At 48.3% G+C, this 21180-nt stretch overlaps 1 protein-coding gene across 3 annotated transcripts in view; it reads left to right on the top strand.

Moving 5' to 3' along the window:
- Nucleotides 1–21180, top strand: part of ANXA7 (annexin A7) — a 205728-nt gene that overhangs the window by 119623 nt on the left and 64925 nt on the right. For all 3 annotated transcript variants that reach the window (XM_063961521.1, XM_063961519.1, XM_063961520.1), the window contains one exon: nt 13006–13176. In XM_063961521.1, coding sequence (XP_063817591.1) covers nt 13006–13176 — 171 coding nt within the window. The remainder of the gene's footprint in view (nt 1–13005; nt 13177–21180) is intronic.

The following is a 21180-nucleotide window of genomic DNA, read 5'->3' as shown; positions in this document are numbered from 1 at the left end:
GAGAGATGGTGGAACCCAGCGAACCCGCCACCTAACCCAAACCCACTCCCCCATCCCATGTTGGAAAGTGAGTGGTCAGGGGTCCTGGGAGCTTTAGGGACTATAACAGTGTAGAATACATTTTTGGATTATTTTTCAGCCACCACTATTTGTGTGTTTTTTTTTTTTGTTTTTTTTTATAGGGTCCCCTTAAATATGTTTTTGCTGTCACTCGAGTTCCCCATATAATTATTTTAATTTTTTATTATTATTTTTGCAACCCTTATGTATTCCCAGTACTCGAGTCTTGCCTATATGGGGGTTTCTCTGCAACTGAGCTTTTGTGAAAATTTCAAATTGAGCCTAGCTGGCCAGAAATAATTTTAAGCCCTTTCCTGAGGTACAGAAGCCACCTTGTTACATAGAAATAATATTTCTCTAACGTCCTAAGTGGATGCTGGGGACTCCGTAAGGACCATGGGGGATAGCGGCTCCGCAGGAGACTGGGCACATCTAAAGAAAGCTTTAGGACTATCTGGTGTGCACTGGCTCCTCCCCCTATGACCCTCCTCAGTTAGATCTTTGTGCCCGAACGAGAAGGGTGCACACTAGGGGCTCTCCTGAGCTGCTTAGTGAAAGTTTTAGTTTAGGTTTTTTATTTTCAGTGAGACCTGCTGGCAACAGGCTCACTGCATCGAGGGACTAAGGGGAGAAGAAGCGAACTCACCTGCGTGCAGAGTGGATTGGGCTTCTTAGGCTACTGAACATTAGCTCCAGAGGGACGATCACAGGCCCAGCCATGGATGGGTCCCAGAGCCGCGCCGCCGGCCCCCTTACAGAGCCAGAAGACAGAAGAGGTCCGGAAAATCGGCGGCAGAAGACATCCTGTCTTCACCAAGGTAGCGCACAGCACTGCAGCTGTGCGCCATTGCTCCTCAGCACACTTCACACTTCGGTCACTGAGGGTGCAGGGCGCTAGGGGGGGGCGCCCTGAGCAGCAATAAAAACACCTTGGCTGGCGAAAATACATCACATATAGCCCCCAGGGCTATATGGATGAATTTTAACCCCTGCCAGAATCCATAAAAAAGCAGGAGAAAAGTCCGCGAAAAAGGGGCGGAGCCTATCTCCTCAGCACACTGGCGCCATTTTCCCTCACAGCTCCGTTGGAGGGAAGCTCCCCTGGCGCTCCCCTGCAGTCACTACACTACAGAAAGGGTTAAAAAAGAGAGGGGGGCACTAATTAGGCGCAGTATTAACAATACAGCAGCTATAAGGGGAAAAACACTTATATAAGGTTATCCCTGTATATATATAGCGCTTTGGTGTGTGCTGGCAAACTCTCCCTCTGTCTCCCCAAAGGGCTAGTGGGGTCCTGTCCTCTATCAGAGCATTCCCTGTGTGTGTGCTGTATGTCGGTACGTTTGTGTCGACATGTATGAGGAGAAAAATGATGTGGAGACGGAGCAGATTGCCTGTAATAGTGATGTCACCCCCTAGGGGGTCGACACCTGAGTGGATGAACTGTTGGAAGGAATTACGTGACAGTGTCAGCTCTGTATAAAAGACAGTGGTTGACATGAGACAGCCGGCTACTCAGCTTGTGCCTGTCCAGACGTCTCATAGGCCGTCAGGGGCTCTAAAGCGCCCGTTACCTCAGATGGCAGATATAGACGCCGACACGGATACTGACTCCAGTGTCGACGGTGAAGAGACAAATGTGACTTCCAGTAGGGCCACACGTTACATGATTGAGGCAATGAAAAATGTTTTACACATTTCTGATAATACGAGTACCACCAAAAAGGGGTATTATGTTCGGTGAGGAAAAACTACCTGTAGTTTTCCTGAATCTGAGAAATTAAATGAGGTGTGTGATGATGCGCGGTTTTCCCCCGATAACAACTGATAATTTCTAAAATGTTATTGGCATTATATCCTTTCCCGCCAGAGGTTAGGGTGCGTTGGGAAACACCCCCTAGGGTGGATAAAGCGCTCACACGCTTGTAAGAACAAGGGCTCTACCCTCTCCTGAGATGGCCGCCCTTAAGGATCCTGCTGATAGAAAGCAGGAGGGTATCCTAAAATGTATTTACACACATACTGGTGTTATACTGCGACCAGCAATCGCCTCAGCCTGGATGTGCAGTGCTGGGTTGGCGTGGTCGGATTCCCTGACTGAAAATATTGATACCCTAGATAGGGACAGTATATTTTTGCCTATAGAGCATTTAAAAGATGCATTTCTATATATGCGTGATGCACAGCGGAATATTTGCCGACTGGCATAAAGTCTAAGTGCGTTGTCCATTTCTACCAGTAGAGGGTTATGGACACGTCAGTGGTCAGGTGATGCTATTCCAAACGGCATTTGGAAGTATTGCCTTAATAAGGGGAGGAGTTATTTGGGGACAGTCTTTCAGACCTGGTGGCCACGGCAACAGCTGGGAAATCCACGTTTGTACCCCAGGTCGCCTCTCAACATGAGAAGACGCCGTATTATCAGGCGCAGTCTTTTCGTGGACAAGCGGGCAAAATGTTCCTCATTTCTGCCCCGTGACAGAGGGAGAGGAAAAAGGCTGCAGAAATCAGCCAGTTCCCAGGAACAGAAACCCTCTCCCGCCTCTGCCAAGCCCTCAGTATGACGCTGGGGCTTTACAAGCAGAATCAGGCACGGTGGGGGGCCCGTCTCAATGAATTTCAGCGCGCAGTGGGCTCACTCGCAAGTAGACCCCTGGATCCTTCAGGTGATATCTCAGGGGTACAAATTAGAATTCGAGACGTCTCCCCCTCGCCGTTTTCCTAAAGTCGGCTTTACCGATGTCTCCTTCTGACAGGGAGACAGTTTTGGAAGCCATTCACAAGCTGTATTCCCAGCAGGTGATAATCAAGGTACCCCTCCTGCAACAGGGAACGGGGTATTATTCCACACTGTTGTGGTACCGAAGCCGGACAGCTCGGTGAGACCGATTCTAAATCTAAAATCTTTGAACACTTACATACAGAGGTTCAAATTCAAGATTGAGTCACTCAGAGCAGTGATTGCGAACCTGGAAGAAGAGGACTACATGATGTCTCGGGACATCAAGGATGCTTACCTTCATGTCAAAATTTACCCTTCTCACCAAGGGTACCTCAGGTTTATGGTACAGAACTGTCACTATCAGTTCAGACGCTGCCGTATGGATGGTCCACGGCACCCCGGGTCTTTACCAAGGTAATGGCCGAAATGATGATATTCCTTCGAAGGAAGGGAATTTTAGTTATCCCTTACTTGGACGATTCCCTGATAAGGGTAAGATCCAGGGAACAGTTGGAGGTCGGTGTAGCACTATCTCAGGTAGTGTTGCGGCAGCACGATTGGATTCTCAATATTCCAAAATCGCAGCTGGTTCCGACGACTTGTCTTCTGTTCCTAGGGATGATCCTGGACACAGTCCAGAAAAAGGTGTTTCTCCCGGAGGGGAAAGCCAGGGAGTTATCCGAGCTAGTCAGGAACCTCCTAAAACCGAGCCAAGTCTCAGTGCATCAATGCACAAGGGTTCTGGGTAAAATGGTGGCTTCCTACGAAGCAATCCCATTCGGCAGATTCCACGCAAGAACTTTCCAGTGGGACCTGCTGGACAAATGGTCCGGGTCGCATCTTCAGATGCATCAGCGGATAACCCTGTCACCAAGGACAAGGGTGTCCCTCCTGTGGTGGTTGCAGAGTGCTCATCTTCTAGAGGGCAGCAGATTCGGCATTCAGGACTGGGTCCTGGTGACCACGGATGCCAGCCTGCGAGGCTGGGGAGCAGTCACACAGGAAAGGAATATCCAGGGCTTATGGTCAAGCCTGGAGACATCACTTCACATAAATATCCTGAAGCTAAGGGCCATTTACAATGCTCTAAGCTTAGCAAGACCTCTGCTTCAAGGTCAGCCGGTGTTGATCCAGTCGGACAACATCACGGCAGTCACCCACGTAAACAGACAGGGTGGTACAAGAAGCAGGAGGGCAATGGCAGAAGCTGCAAGGATTCTTCGCTGGGCGGAAAATCATGTGATAGAACTGTCGGCAGTATTCATTCCGGGAGTGGACAACTGGGAAGCAGACTTCCTCAGCACGACCTCCACCCGGGAGAGTGGGGACTTCACCCAGAAGTCTTCCACATGATTATAAACCGTTAGGAAAAACTCGACAGGTATTGCGCCAGGTCAAGGGACCCTCAGGCAATAGCTGTAGACGCTCTGGTAACACCGTGGGTGTACCAGTCAGTGTATGTGTTCCCTCCTCTGCCTCTCATACCCAAGGTACTGAGATTGATAAGATGGAGAGGAGTAAGCACTATATTCGTGGCTCCGGATTGGCCAAGAAGGACTTGGTAACCGGAACTTCAAGAGATGCTCACGGAGGATCCGTGGCCTCTACCTCTAAGAAGGGACCTGCTCCAACAAGGACCCTGTCTGTTCCAAGACTTACCGCGGCTGCGTTTGACGGCATGGCGGTTGAACGCCGGATCCTGAAGGAAAAAAGGCATTCCGGATGAAGTCATCCCTATCCTGATTAAAGCCAGAAAGGATGTAACCGCAAAACATTATCACCGCATTTGGCGAAAATATGTTGCGTGGTGCGAGGCCAGTAAGGCCCGACGGAGGAAATTCAACTGGGTCGATTCCTACATTTCCTGCAAACAGGAGTGTCTATGGGCCTGAAATTGGGGTCCATTAGGGTTCAAATTTCGGCCCTGTCAATTTTCTTCCAAAAAGAACTAGCTTCAGTCCCTGAAGTTCAGACGTTTGTAAAAGGGGTACTGCATATACAGCCTCCTTTTGTGCCTTCAGTGGCACTTTGGGATCTCAATGTAGTTTTTTGGGTTCCAAAAGTCACATTGGTTTGAACCACTTAAATCTGTGGAGTTAAAATATCTCACATGGAAAGTGGTCATGCTGTTGGCCCTGGCCTGGGCCAGGCGCGTGTCAGAATTGGCGGCTTTATCCTGTAAAAGCCCTTATCTGATTTTCCATTCGGACAGGGCGGAATTGAGGACTCGTCCTCAGTTTCTCCCTAAGGTGGTTTCAGCGTTTCACCTGAACCAACCTATTGTGGTGCCTGCGGCTACTAGGGACTTTGAGGACTCCAAGTTGCTAGACGTTGTCAGGGCCCTGAAAATATATGTTTCCAGGACGGCTGGAGTCAGAAAATCTGACTCGCTGTTTATCCTGTATGCACCCAACAAGCTGGGTGCTCCTGCTTCTAAGCAGACTATTGCTCGTTGGATTTGTAGTACAATTCAGCTTGCACATTCTGTGGCAGGCCTGCCACAGCCAAAAATCTGTAAATGCCCACTCCACAAGGAAGGTGGGCTCATCTTGGGCGGCTGCCCGAGGGGTCTCGGCTTTACAACTTTGCCGAGCAGCTACTTGGTCAGGAGCAAATACGTTTGTAAAATTCTACAAAATTGATACCCTGGCTGAGGAGGACCTGGAGTTCTCTCAATTGGTGCTGCAGAGTCATCCGCACTCTCCCGCCCGTTTGGGAGCTTTGGTATAATCCCCATGGTCCTTACGGAGTCCCCAGCATCCACTTAGGACGTTAGAGAAAATAAGAATTTACTTACCGATAATTCTATTTCTCGTAGTCCGTAGTGGATGCTGGGCGCCCATCCCAAGTGCGGATTGTCTGCAATACTGGTACATAGTTATTGTTACCAAAAAATCGGGTTATTGCTGTAGTGAGCCATCTTTTCAGAGGCTCCTCTGTTATCATGCTGTTAACTGGGTTCAGATCACAAGTTGTACGGTGTGATTGGTGTGGCTGGTATGAGTCTTACCCGGGATTCAAAATCCTTCCTTATTGTGTACGCTCGTCCGGGCACAGTATCCTAACTGAGGCTTGGAGGAGGGTCATAGGGGGAGGAGCCAGTGCCCACCAGATAGTCCTAAAGCTTTCTTTAGATGTGCCCAGTCTCCTGCGGAGCTGCTATCCCCCATGGTCCTTACGGAGTCCCCAGCATCCACTACGGACTACGAGAAAAAGAATTATCGGTAAGTAAATTCTTATTATCCTTTTCATACAATGGCATTTAAACCAGATAATTTTGACCTGCCCCAAAGCTTCTATTAACTTCCCCAATCAAACATCCTGGAGAGACCAGATCCCTCTGTGTCTTTACAGCGCCATCCCTTTTCCATCCCTCCTATGTTTCTAGAGCTCATGCCACTTGTTTCTAACCAGTGCCCCCACTCATGTCTCTTTAGCCCACTCTCTCACCTTCTTGTCTTCTGCAGTGTTGCTCCTCTTTGCAGCAGTACCGAGACAGGGAAGGTGGCTGTGGCCCAACAGACAGTAGCACAGCCCGCATCATCTATTAATGCGGGTTGCGGAGCGGGCTCTCCGAGGGACTACTCTAAGGAGTCCCTTGTCTAGCTGGAGCACTCATTGTGCAATTTCGGTTCGCTTTAACCCCTTTTGAGACCTCCTAACTCATTGAACCTCCAGAACTGATCATCCAATACTTTATATGAAGTATCCAAAGTGACAGAAGTTCTAAATGAATCGGCTATAACCGGAAATTGGTGTAAAAACATTGGAACAATGATGATAAAAAAAAATGAAAAACTTTTACTGTTGGCCCACTGGAGTTTAGAATAATTTTCCATGCCAGCTCAACGAAATTAAAAGCAAAATGTGAGCAGGAATATTAAAGTTATACAATAATATTGTGTGTGTGTGTTTGTATAGATATATATATTTATCTAACGTCCTAGTGGATGCTGGGGACTCCGTAAGGACCATGGGGAATAGACGGGCTCCGCAGGAGGCAGGGCACTTTAAGAAAGAATTTGGATACTGGTGTGCTCTGGCTCCTCCCTCTATGTCCCTCCTCCAGACCTCAGTTTGAATCTGTGCCCGGACGAGCTGGGTGCTACTTAGTGAGCACTCCTGAGCTTGCTAAAAAAAGTATTTTGTTAGGTTTTTTATTTTCAGAGAGATCTGCTGGCAACAGACTCTCTGCTACGTGTGACTGAGGGGAGAGAAGCAGCCCAACTCACTGAAGATAGGTCCTGCTTCTTAGGCTACTGGACACCATTAGCTCCAGAGAGATCGTACACAGGATCGCACCCTTGGTCGTCCCATCCCGGAGCCGCGCCCCCGTCCCCCTCGCAGAGACAGAAGCCGGCAGACAGAAGCAAGAAGACTTCGAAATCGGCGGCAGAAGACTCCAGTCTTCATATGAGGTAGCGCACAGCACTGCGGCTGTGAGCCATTGCTCCCACACTAAACCCACATACTCCGGTCACTGTAGGGCGCAAGGGGGGGCGCCCTGGGCAGCAATTAGAGACCTCTTTGGCAAAAGTTTGCCCCCGCCAAAATTGTACATGAAAGCGGGACAGAAGCCTGCCGTAGAGGGGGCGTGGCTTCTTCCTCAGCACTCACCAGCGCCATGTTTTTTCTCCACAGCACCGCTGAGAGGAAGCTCCCCAGTCTCTCCCCTGCAGTTACACGGTAGAAGAGGGTAAAAAGAGAGGGGGGGGGGCATATAATTAGGCGCAAAAATCAATATAAACAGCAGCTACTGGGTTAACATTAAGTTACTGTGTTATTCCTGGGTTAATAGCGCTGGGGTGTGTGCTGGCATACTCTCTCTCTGTCTCTCCAAAGGGCCTTATGGGGGAATTGTCTTCAGATGAGCATTCCCTGAGTGTGGTGTGTGTCGACATGTCTGAGGTAAAAGGCTCCCCTAAGGAGGAGATGGAGCAAATGTGTGTGAGAGGGTGTCTCCGTCGACAATGCCGACACCTGTTTGGATATGTGTAATTAAGTGCTAAGGTGAATTTATTGCACAAAAGATTAGAGAACAGACAGGAAATCTACCCATGTCTGTCCCTATGGCGCAGAGTCCTTTAGAGTCTCTCAATGCTCACTATCCAAAATAATAGACACTGATATCGACACTGAGTTTGACTCCAGTGTCGACTACGATAATGCAAAGTTACAGCCAAAATGGCAGAAAAGTATTCAATATATGATTATTGTAATAAAAGATGATTTGAATATCACTGATGACTCATCTTTCCCTGACACAAGGGTACACATGTTTAAGGGGAAGAAAGCTGAGGTAAATTTCCCTCTCATGAAGAAAAAGAGCGGGAATCTCCAGACAAGAGACTGCAGTTTCCCACAAAAAATTCTGAGGCAGTATCCTTTCCCCACTAGGGCCAGGATATGATGGGAATCTTCCCCTAGGGTGTCACGTTTGCCCAAAAGGTAGCCCTGACGTAACAGCTATTCTCAGGGATCCTGCAGATAGCGTGCACATTCTGGTACACTACTCAGACCGGCGATTGTGTCGGCATGGGTTTATAGCGCTGTGGCAGCGTGGACAGGTACCTTATCAGCAGAGATTGAGACCCTAGTGTGTGTGTGTGTGTGTGTGTGTGTGTGTGTGTGTATATATATGTATATATATATGTATATGTGTATATATATATATGTGTGTATATATATATATATATATGTGTATATATATATATATATGTATATATGTGTGTGTATATATATATATATATATATATATATATATATATATATATATATATATACACATATATACATATATATATATATATATATATACATATATATATATATATATATATATATATATATATATATATATATATATATATATATATATATACACACACACATATACAGGTTGAGTATCCCATATCCAAATATTCCGAAATACGGACTTTTTTGAGTGAGAGTGAGATAGTGAAACCTTTGTTTTTTGATGGCTCAATGTACACAAACTTTGTTTAATACACAGTTATTAAAAATATTGTATTAAATGACCTTCAGGCTGTGTGTATAAGGTGTATATGAAACAAATGAATTGTGTGAATGTAGACACACTTTGTTTAATGCACAAAGTTATAAAAAATATTGGCTAAAATTACCTTCAGGCTGTGTGTACAAGGTGTATATAAAACATAAATGCATTCTGTGCTTAGATTTAGGTCCCATCACCATGATATCTCATTATGGTATGCAATTATTCCAAAATACGGAAAAATCCCATATCCAAAATACCTCTGGTCCCGAGCATTTTGGATAAGGGAGACTCAACCTGTATATATATTTATTAAAAATGCTGTCTTAAGAGATATGTATATATATAAAACATGCCCAAAGAGACATGAGTATACTGGGTCCTAGAGTCAAAGCTATGTCGATTTCTGCTTGACGTGTCCTGTAGAATATGCAATGGACAGATGCCGACTTAAGAGGCATATGGAAGGCTGAGGATTGTGTGGAGAAGGGTTCTCGGACCTGGTCTCCACAGCTATAGCTGGTAATTCTGATATTTTGCCTTATATTCCTGCACAGCCTAGGAAAGTACGACATTATCAAATACAGCCTTTCGAATAAAGAAACAAAGTCCGAGGTGCGTCCTTTCTTGCCAGAGGCGGGGGCAGAGAACAGAAGCTGCACAACACAGCTAGTTCCCAGGAACAGAAGTCCTCCCCGGCCTCTACAAAAATCCTCCGCATGTTGCTGGGGCTCCACAGGCAGAGCTAGGCCCGGTGGGGGCACGCCTTCGTAAGTTCAGCCACAAGTGGGTTCACTCCCTGGTAGATCCCTGGGCAATAGATATTGTGTCTCAGGGATACAAGCTGGACTTTGGGAAGATGCCCTCTCACCGACGGCCGTGCCGGCTTCCCCCCACGAGAGGGAAACGGTGTTAACTGCAATTCACAATTGTATCTTCAACAGGTGGTGGTCAAGGTTCCCCTCCTTCAACAAGGAGGGGGTTATTATTCGACCATGTTGTAGTCCCGAAACCAGACTGTTCGGTCAGACCCATATTGAATTTAAAATCCCTGAACATATACCTGAAAAGGTTCAAGTTCAAGATGGAATCGCTAAGAGCGGTCATTGCAAGCCTGAAAGGGGGAGATTTTATGGTTACTCGGGACATAAAGGATGCATACCTTCATGTCCCCATTTATCCACCTCACCAGGCGTTCCTCAGAATTGCGGTACGGGATTGTCATTACCAATTTCAGACGTTGCCGTTTGGTCTCTCCACGGCCTTGAGAATATTCACCAAGGTAATGGCGGAAATTATGGTGCTCCTGCGGAAGCAAGGTGTCACTATTATCACGTACTTGGACGATCTCATAAAAGCGAGATCAAGAGAGCAGTTGCTGAACAGCGTATCACTTTCTCTGGAAGTGTAACGGCAACACGGCTGGATTCTATATATTCCAAAGTCGCAGTTGGTTCCTACAGCTCATCTGCCTCTCCTAGGCATGATCCTAGACACAGACCAGAAAAGGGTTTATCTCCCGATAGAGAGAGCTCAGGAGCTCGTGACACTGGTCTCGAATCTATTAAAACCAAAACAGGTGTCAGTGCATCACTGCACTAGAGTCCTGGGAAGGAGGGGGGCATCATAAGAGGCCATTTCCTTCGGCAGGTTCCATGTGAGGACCTTCCAATGGGACTTACTGGACAAGTGGTCCGGATCACATCTTCAGATTAATCACCCTATCCACCAGGGCGTCTCTCCTGTGGTGGCTGCAGAGTGCTCACCTTCTCGAAGGTCGCAGATTCGGCATTCAGGACTGGGTCCTGGTGACGACAGATGCAAGCCTCTGAGGGTGGGGGGCAGTCACACAGGGAAGAAATTTCCAAGGGCTGTGGTCAAGGCAGGAGACTTGCCTTCACATCAATATCCTGGAACTAAGGGCCATATGCAACGCCCTAAGTCAAGCGGAGACCCTGCTTCGCGACCAACCGGTTCTGATTCAGTCAGACAATATCACCGCAGTGGCTCATGTAAACCGCCAAGGCGGCACAAGGAGCAGGGTGGCGATGGTAGAAGCCACCAGAATTCTTCGCTGGGCGGAGAATCACGTAAGCGCACGGTCAGCAGTGTTCATTCCGGGAGTGGATAGCTGGGAAGCAGACTTCCTCAGCAGGCACGACCTCCACCCGGGAGAGTGGGGACTTCATCAAGAAGTCTTCATGCAGATTTTAAGTCGGTGGGAACTGCCACAGGTGGACATGATGGCATCCCGCCTCAAGAAAAAGCTGCAGAGATATTGCGCCAGGTCAAGAGACCCTCAGGCGCGATAGCTGTGGACGCACTGGTGACACCGTGTGTGTTCCCGTCAGTATATGTATTTCCTCCTCTTCCTCTCATACCCAAGGTGCTGAGAATCATAAGGAAAAGAGGAGTGAGAACAATACTATTTGTTCCGGATTGGCCAAGAAGGACTTGGTATCCAGATCTGCATGAAATGCTCACAGAGGACGTGGCCTCTGCCTCTAAGACAGGACTTGTGCAACAGAGGCCCTGTGTGTTCCTAGACTTACCGCGGCTGCGTTTGACGGCATGGCGGTTGAACGCCGGATCCTAGCAGAAAAAGGCATTCCGGATGAGGTCATTCCTACACTGATGGAAGCTAGGAAGGATGTGACGGCTCAACATTATCACCGTATATGGCGAAAATATGTTGCTTGGTGTGAGGCCAGGAATGCCCCTACGGAGGAATTCCAGCTGGGCCGTTTTCCTTAACTTCCTACAGTCGGGAGTGATTTTGGGCCTGAAATTGGGTTCCATTAAGGTCCAGATTTCGGTCCTATCCATTTTCTTTCAAAAAGAACTGGCTTCTCTTCCTGAAGTTCAAACGTTGTAAAGGGAGTGCTGCATATTCAGCCCCTTTTGTGCCTCCAGTGGCACCTTGGGATCTTAACGTGGTGTTGAGTTTTCTGAAGTCACACTAGTTTGAGCCACTCAAAACCATGGAGTTAAAATTTCTCACGTGGAAGGTGGTCATGCTATTAGCCTTGGCTTCAGCTAGGCATGTGTCAGAATTAGCGGCTTTGTCACATAAAAGCCTCTATCTGGTTTTCCATATGGACAGGGCAGAATTGCGGACCCATCCACAATTTCTGCCAAAAGTGGTGTCATCTTTTCATATGAACCAACCTATTGTGGTGCCTGTGGCTACTCGTGACTTGGAGGATTCCGAGTTGCTGGATGTGGTCAGGGCTTTGAAGGTTTATGTAGCCAGAACGGCTAGAGTCAGGAAAACTGAGTCGCTGTTTATCCTGTATGCATCCAACAAGCTGGGTGCTCCTGCTTCAAAGCAAACTATTGCTCGCTGGATCTGTAACACGATTCAGCAGGCTCATTCTGCGGCTGGTTTGCGGCTTCCAAAATCAGTAAAAGCCCACTCCACAAGGAAGGTGGGCTCGTCTTGGGCGGCTGCCCGAGGGGTCTCGGCATTACAGCTTTGCCGAGCAGCTACTTGGTCAGGTTCAAACACACTTGCAAAGTTTTACAAGTTTGATACCCTGGCTGAGGAGGACCTTGTGTTTGCTCATTCGGTGCTGCAGAGTCATCCGCACTCTCCCGCCCGTTTGGGAGCTTTGGTATAATCCCCATGGTCCTTACGGAGTCCCCAGTATCCACTAGGACGTTAGAGAAAATAAGATTTTACTTACCGGTAAATCTATTTCTCGTAGTCCGTAGTGGATGCTGGGCGCCCGTCCCAAGTGCGGATTTCTTCTGCAATACTTGTATATAGTTATTGCTTAAATAAGGGTTATGTTGTGGTTGCATCAGGGTTGATCTGATGCTCCGTTGTTGTTCATACTGTTAACTGGGTAAGTTTATCACAAGTTATACGGTGTGACTGGTAGGAGTCTTGCCCTGGATTCCAAAATCCTTTCCTTGTACTGTCAGCTCTTCCGGGCACAGTTTCTCTAACTGAGGTCTGGAGGAGGGACATAGAGGGAGGAGCCAGAGCACACCAGTATCCAAATTCTTAAAGTGCCAGGTCTCCTGCGGAGCCCGTCTATTTCCCATGGTCCTTACGGAGTCCCCAGCATCCACTATGGACTACGAGAAATAGATTTACCGGTAAGTAATATCTTATTAGATAGATAGATATAGAGAATAATTATTTTATATTCATTATATTTTATGCCCTGTAACCTGTATCCTTTTTCTTGCATTCTTATAGGGAGCAGGAACACAGGAACGAGTGCTCATTGAGATCCTGTGCACGAGGACAAACAACGAGATTAAGAGCATTGTTGCGTGTTACAAGGCAGAGTTTGGGCGAGACATTGAGAAGGACATCCGATCTGACACGTCTGGTCACTTTGAGAGGCTTCTTGTGTCTATGTGCCAGGTCAGCTGAGCAGTTAATGTTTGTTTGTTTGTTTGTTTGTTCTAAAGACGACATCTAACCATTTCTGAGCAGTAAGCTTGACCTAGGGAATTTGCACTGTACTAATGCAACTTTATCTTGTTCAGTGCAAGGAGTATATGCCTATTGTTAAAATGTCATGAATAGTTTGGCAAAAGTTTTTATTTGTTTTTGAGCTTCATTGTAATTACATTTTTGTCTTTTGACAAATGTATATGCAAATTAATCTGACCAAATTCATTCTTAAATGTCATAGGCAAGCGAGTGTGGCCTAAACTCTACGATATTTAATTTTTGGTCTTGAAGTGAAACCGTTGTGCCTATACTTACCAAGCAGCTGTTTTGAAGGCGGATGCTCCTCTGCAGGTTTGACCTGGAAATTTGAAAGTGATCGTAATAATCTGTACAGAGCATAGCATGTTTGTCTGACGTCCTAGTGGATGCTGGGTACTCCGTAAGGACCATGGGGAATAGACGGGCTCCGCAGACGACTGGGCACTCTAAAGAAAGATTTAGGTCTACCTGGTGTGCACTGGCTCCTCCCCCCTATGACCCTCCTCCAAGCCTCAGTTAGATTTCTGTGCCTGGCTGAGCTGGATGCACACTAGGGGCTCTCCTGAGCTCCTAGGAAGAAAGTATATGTTAGGTTTTTTATTTTCAGTGAGACCTGCTGGCAACAGGCTCACTGCACCGAGGGACTAAGGGGAGAAGAAGCGAACCTACCTAAGTGGTGGTAGCTTGGGCTTCTTAGGCTACTGGACACCATTAGCTCCAGAGGGATCGAACACAGGACCCGACCTCGTCGTCCGTTCCCGGAGCCGCGCCGCCGTCCCCCTTACAGAGCCAGAAGCAAGAAGGTGGTCCGGAAAATCGGCGGCTGAAGACTTCTGTCTTCTCCAAGGTAGCGCACAGCACTGCAGCTGTGCGCCATTGCTCCTCATGCACACCACACACTGCGGTCACTGATGGGTGCAGGGCGCTGGGGGGGGGCGCCCTGAGCAGCAATATTAACACCTTGGCTGGCGAACTGACACCATATATAGCCCATGGGGCTATATAGGTGTTTATTAACCCCTGCCAGAACTTTTACAATAGCAGGAGAAAGCCCGCCGAAAAAGGGGCGGAGCCATCTCCCTCAGCACACTGGCGCCATTTTCCCTCGCAGCTCTGCTGGAGGGATCGCTCCCTGGCTCTCCCCTGCAGTCCTGCACTACAGAAAAGGGTTAAAAAGAGAGGGGGGGCACAAATTAGGCGCAGTATATATATATATTATGCAGCTATAAGGGAAAACACTCTATAGGTGATATCCCTGTGATATATAGCGCTCTGGTGTGTGCTGGCATACTCTCCCTCTGTCTCCCCAAAGGGCTTTGTGGGGTCCTGTCCTCTGTCAGAGCATTCCCTGTGTGTGCGCTGTCGGTACTGCTGTGTCGACATGTATGATGAGGATAATTATGTGGAGGCGGAGCAAATGCCTGTGAATGGGATGTCGCCCCCTGCGGGGTCGACACCGGTGTGGATGGACTTATGGAAGGAATTACGTGACAGTGTCAACTCCTTACATATAAGGTTTGACGACATGGGACAGCCGGCTGCTCAGCTTGTGCCTGTCCAAGCGTCTCACATGTCATCAGGGGCTCTAAAACGCCCGCTACCTCAGATGGCAGACACAGATGTTGACACGGATACCGACCCCAGTGTCTACGACGATGAGACTAGTGTACCTTCCAATAGGGCCACCCGTTACATGATTGAGGCAATGAAAAATGTATTACACATTTCTGATAATACCCCAGATACCACAAAAAAGGGTATTATGTTTGGTGACCGAAAACTACCAGTAGTTTTCCTGCATCTGAGGAATTGATATGAGGTGTGTGAGGAAGCGTGGACTTCCCCCGATAAGAAATTGATAATTTCTAAGCAGCGTACCCTTTTCCGCCAGAGGATAGGTCTCGTTGGGAAATAACCCCTAGGGTAGATAAAGCGGTTACACGCTTATTAAAAAAGGTGGCACTACCGTCACGGATACGGCCGCCCTGAAGGACCTGCTGATAGAAAGCAGAAAACTACCCTTAAAGATATATACACACACACGGGCATTATATTGAGACCTGCTATTGCCTCGGCATGGATGTGCAGTGCGGCAGCTGCCCTGTCGGATAATATTTATACTGATAGGGACAATATTTTGCTGAAAATAGAGCATATAAAAGACGCTGTCTTATACATGCGTGATGCATAGAGGGATATTTGCCGACTGGCATCACTAATGAGCGCTATGTAAAACCATTGCCGCCAGACGGGGGTTATGGACTCGGCAATGGTCGGGCGATGCCGATTCAAAACGGCACATGGAAGTTTGCCCTAGAAGGGGGTGGAACTGTTTGGGGATGGTCTTTCAGACCTCGTTTCCACAGCTACGGCTGGGAAATCAAAACTTTTGCCACAAGCTACCCCACAGCAAAAGTAAGCACTGTATTATCAGGTACAGTCCCTTCGGCCCCAGAAAAGTAGAGGGCTAGAGGCTCCTCTTTTCTGCCAAGAGGAAAAGGTAGAGGGAAAAAGCTGCAGCACACAGCTAGTTCCCGGGAGCAGAAGTCCTCCCCTGCGTCCGGTAAGTCCACAGCATGACGCTGGGGCTGCTCAGGCGGACCCGGGTACGGTGGGGGCCCGTCTCAGAAATTTCAGCGCACAGTGGGCTCTCTCACAGGTGGATCCCTGGGTTCTTCAAACAGTATCTCAGAGGTACAGGCTGGAATTCGAGACGTCTCCCCCCCCGCCGTTTCCTAAAATCTGCCTTACCGGCAACTCCCTCTGCCAGGGAGGCAGTGTTGGTGGCTATCCAAAAAACTGTATTCACAGCAAGTGATTATCAAGGTACCCCTCCTTCAACAGGAAAAGGGTTACTTTTCCACAATGTTTGTGGTACCGAAACCGGACGGTTCGGTGAGACCCATCTTAAATTTAAAATCCTTGAACACATATAACAAAAGATTCAAGTTCAAGATGGAATCGCTCAGGGCGATTATTGCGATCCTGGACGAGGGGGATTACAGGGTCTCTCTGGACATCAAGGATACTTACCTGCATGTCCCCATTTACCCTCCTCACCAGGAGTACCTCAAGATTGTGGTACCGGACTGTCACTATCAGTTCCAGACGCTGCCGTTTGGATTATCCACGGCACCGAGGGTCTTTACCATGGGTAATGACCGAAATGATGATACTCCTTCGCAAGAAGGGAGTTTTAATTATCCCGTACTTGGACGATCTCCTGATACAGGCGAGGTCCAAGGAACAGTTGGTAAGGGGGTAGCACTTTCTCGGGAAGTTCTGTAACAGCAGGACTGGATTCTCAATTCCAAAGTCACAGCTGGTCCCGACGACACGTCTTCTGTTCCTGGGAATGATTCTGGAAACAGACCAGAAAAAAGTGTTTCTTCCAATGGAAAAAGCCGAGGCGTTGTCATCTCTAGTCAGAGACATCCTAAAACCGGGACAGGTGTCGGTACATCAATGCACACGAGTCCTGGGAAAAATGGTAGCTTCGTACGTGGCGATTCCATTCGGAAGGTTCCACGCAAGGATTTTCCAGTGGGACCTGTTGGACAAATGGTCCGGGTCCCATCTCCCGATGCAACAGCGAATAACCCTGTCGGCAAGGACCAGGGTGTCGCTGCTGTGGTGGCTGCTGAGGGCTCATCTACTAGAGGGCCGCAGATTCGGAATACAGGACTGGGTCCTGGTGACCACGGATGCCAGCCTTCGGGGCTGGGGTGCAGTCACACAGGGAGGAAATTTCCAAGGACTGTGGTCAAATCAGGAGATTTCGCTTCACATAAATATTCTGGAGCTAAGGGCCATTTGCAATGCCCTAAGCCAAGCAAGACCCCTGCTTCAGAACCGGCCGGTACTGATCCAATCAGACAACATCACGGCGGTCGCCCATGTAAACAGACAGGGCGGCACAAGAAGCAGGAGGGCAATGGCAGAAGTCACAAGGATTCTCCGATGGGCAGAGAATCATGTGTTAGCACTGACAGCAGTGTTCATTCCGGGAGTGGACAACTGGGAAGCAGACTTCCTCAGCAGGCACGACCTCCACCCGGGAGAATGGGGACTTCATCCAGAAGTCTTCCAGATGCTGGTAAACCGTTGGGAAAAACCACAGGTGGACATGATGGCGTCCCGCCTCAACAAAAAGCTAAAAAGATATTGCGCCAGGTCAAGGGACCCTCAGGCGATCGCTGTGGACGCGCTAGTGACACCGTGGGTGTACCAGTCGGTTTATGTGTTTCCTCCTCTACCTCTCATACCCATAGTACTGAGAATAATAAGAAAGCGAGGAGTGAGAACTATTCTCGTGGCTCCGGATTGGCCAAGAAGGGCTTGGTACCCGGAGCTTCAAGAGATGCTTGCAGAGGACCCTTGGCCTCTGCCGCTCAGACAAGACCTGCTGCAGCAGGGACCCTGTCTGTTCCAAGACTTACCGCGGCTGCGTTTGACGGCATGGCGGTTGAACGCCGGATCCTAAAGGAAAAAGGCATTCCGGAGGAAGTCATCCCTACCCTGATCAAGGCCAGGAAGGATGTCACCGCAAAACATTATCACCGCATTTGGCGAAAATATGTTGCTTGGTGTGAGGCCAAGAAGGCCCCAACGGAGGAATTTCAACTGGGTCGATTCCTGCATTTCCTGCAAGCAGGTGTGACGTTGGGCCTCAAATTGGGGTCCATTAAGGTCCAGATCTCGGCCCTGTCGATTTTCTTCCAGAAAGAACTGGCTTCACTGCCTGAAGTTCAGACTTTTGTCAAGGGAGTTCTGCATATTCAGCCTCCTTTTGTGCCCCCAGTGGCACCTTGGGATCTCAATGTGGTTTTGGGAGTTTCTGAAATCACATTGGTTTGAGCCACTTAAGACTGTGGATTTAAAATATCTCACGTGGAAAGTGGTTATGTTGTTGGCTCTGGCTTTGGCCAGACGTGTGTCAGAATTGGCGGCTTTGTCCTGTAAAAGCCCCTATCTGATTTTCCATATGGATAGGGCAGAGTTGAGGACTCGTCCTCAGTTTTTCCCGAAGGTGGTATCAGCTTTTCACTTGAACCAACCTATTGTGGTGCCTGCGGCTACTAGGGACTTGGAGGATTCCAAGTTTCTGGACGTAGTCAGGGCCCTGAAAATTTATATTTCCAGGACGGCTGGAGTCAGGAAAACTGACTCGCTGTTTATTTTATATGCACCCAACAAGCTGGGTGCACCTGCTTCTAAGCAGACTATCGCGCGCTGGATTTGTAGCACTATTCAGCTGGCGCATTCTGCGGTGGGACTACCGCAGCCTAAATCTGAATAAGCCCATTCCACGAGGAAGGTGGGCTCATCTTGGGCGGCTGCCCGAGGGGTCTCGGCTTTACAACTTTGCCGAGCTGCTACTTGGTCGGGGGCAAACACGTTTGCTAAATTTTATAAATTTGATACCCTGGCTGAGGAGGACCTGGAGTTCTCTCATTCGGTGCTGCAGAGTCATCCGCACTCTCCCGCCCGTTTGGGAGCTTTGGTATAATCCCCATGGTCCTTACGGAGTACCCAGCATCCACTAGGACGTCAGAGAAAATAAGATTTTACTTACCGGTAAATCTATTTCTCGTAGTCCGTAGTGGATGCTGGGCGCCCATCCCAAGTGCGGATTGTCTGCAATACTTGTAAATAGTTATTGTTACAAAAATCGGGTTGTTATTGCGAGCCATCTGTTCAGAGGCTCCATTGTTATCATACTGTTAACCGGGGTTCCTATCACGAGTTATATGGTGTGATTGGTGTGGCTGGTATGAGTCTTACCCGGGATTCAAAATCCTTCCTTATTGTGTCAGCTCTTCCGGGCACAGTGTCCTAACTGAGGCTTGGAGGAGGGTCATAGGAGGAGGAGCCAGTGCACACCAGGTAGACCTAAATCTTTCTTTAGAGTGCCCAGTCTCCTGCGGAGCCCGTCTATTCCCCATGGTCCTTACGGAGTACCCAGCATCCACTACGGACTACGAGAAATAGATTTACCGGTGAGTAAAATCTTATTTTTTCACTTACTGCTGCTTTCAGTTTCCAGGTCAAAGCCATAGAGCAAGCCACTGCTTTGTATATCTAGCCTTTAAGTCTGCACCTTTAGGATACATACACAGATGGTGAAACAATAGTCCTCTACCACCCTTGCAGTTGGCTGTGTGTACAGTATGTTTAATGCATCTGGAATCGTTGAGGTCTTCTCATATTTATGTGTATAGAATTTTTGTTCAATGGTGACTGTGGGGGATGCGGCAAACATAGACAAAATGCTGCTGTGCTACTTGATTTGGGGAAGTCCAGAAATGCAGGGGAAGGTGTACATTTACTAACAAGCAGTTTGTCAAAGCTCTGCTGCTTTGACCAATAGTTTAGCATGGACTCTTTTCGCAATTTTTAAAACTGGTTTTAAAACTATTGGTCAAAGCTATGGATGACTGGCGGCTTTACAAACTATGGTTAGTTAATATTCCTAAGTCTAGATTCACAACCTGGTAGGCTAAATCTTGATAAAAAGCCTTAAAATACATTCGATATTGAGCATCACACAATGGGGTATATGCAATTAGCGGCGAATCGCGGCAATTTTTCGCCCGTTTTTAAATTCGACACAATTCGACCGTCTAATTCCGGCAAGTGGGTGCCGAAATTCAACATATTCAATAAAAAACGGATTTGGCAGTCCCGCTGTCGAAAAACGGCCGATTTGACGGATTTTGATCCGATTTTTAAAAAACGGGAAAAAACCCGGAAAAAAAATTGCGTGGGGTCCCCCCTCCAAAGCATAACCAGCCTCGGGCTCTTCGAGCCGGTCCTGGTTCTAAAAATCCAGGGGGAAAAATGACAGGGGATCCCCCGTATTTTTAAAACCAGCACCGGGCTCTGCGCCTGGTGCAAAAAATACGGGGGACAAAAAGAGTAGGGGTCCCCCGTATTTTTTACATTAGCATCGGGCTCCACTAGCTGGACAGATAATGCCACAGCCGGGGGTCACTTTTATACAGCGCCCTGCGGCCGTGGCATTAAATATCCAACTAGTCACCCCTGGCCGGGGTACCCTGGGGGAGTGGGGACCCCTTCAATCAAGGGGTCCCCCCCCCCCCAGCCACCAAAGGGCCAGGGGTGAAGCCCGAGGCTGCCCCCCCCCCCCCCCCCCCCCCATCCAAGGGCTGCGGATGGGGGGCTGATAGCCTTGAGAAAAATGAAAGCATATTGTTTTTTCCAGTAGTAGGACTTCAAGTCCCAGCAAGCCTCCCCCGCAAGCTGGTACTTGGAGAACCACAAGTACCAGCATGCGGGAGAAAAACGGGCCCGCTGGTACCTGTAGTTCTACTGGGAAAAAAATACCCAAATAAAAACAGGACACGCACACCTTGAAAGTACAACTTTATTTCACACATGTCGACACACACATACTTACCTATGTTCACATGCCGACCTCTGTCCACTTGTCCAAGTAGAATCCACGTGTACCTGTGAATAAAATTATACTCACCTGATCCAGTGTCCAGATGATAATCCACGTACTTGGCAAAAAAAAAAAAAACGAACACTCGGACCAAACGGACTGAAAGGGGTCCCATGTTTACACATGGGACCCCTTTCCACGAATGCAAAGACCCCCCGTGACTGCTGTCACAGAAGGTTCCTTCAGCCAATCAGGAAGCACCACTTCGTGGCACTCTCCTGATTGTCTGTATGCGCGTCTGCTGTCAGACAGCGCATCGCACAGCTCCCTCCATTAGTTTCAATGGTGGGAACTTTGCGTTCAGCGGTGGGGTTACCCGCGGTCAGCCGCTGACCGCGGGTGACCCCACCGCTGTCCGCAAAGTTCCCACCATTGAATATAATGGAGAGGCTTTGCGATGCGCTGTCTGACAGCTCAGACGCGCATAGCCAATCAGCAGAGTGCCAGGACGTTGCGCTCGCTGA

This window comes from Pseudophryne corroboree, chromosome 3 (genome assembly GCF_028390025.1).
Source record: "Pseudophryne corroboree isolate aPseCor3 chromosome 3, aPseCor3.hap2, whole genome shotgun sequence".
NCBI classification, from domain to species: domain Eukaryota; kingdom Metazoa; phylum Chordata; class Amphibia; order Anura; family Myobatrachidae; genus Pseudophryne; species Pseudophryne corroboree.
Note: the sequence above shows the minus strand (reverse complement) of the source record. Positions and strands in the feature narration are given on the sequence as shown.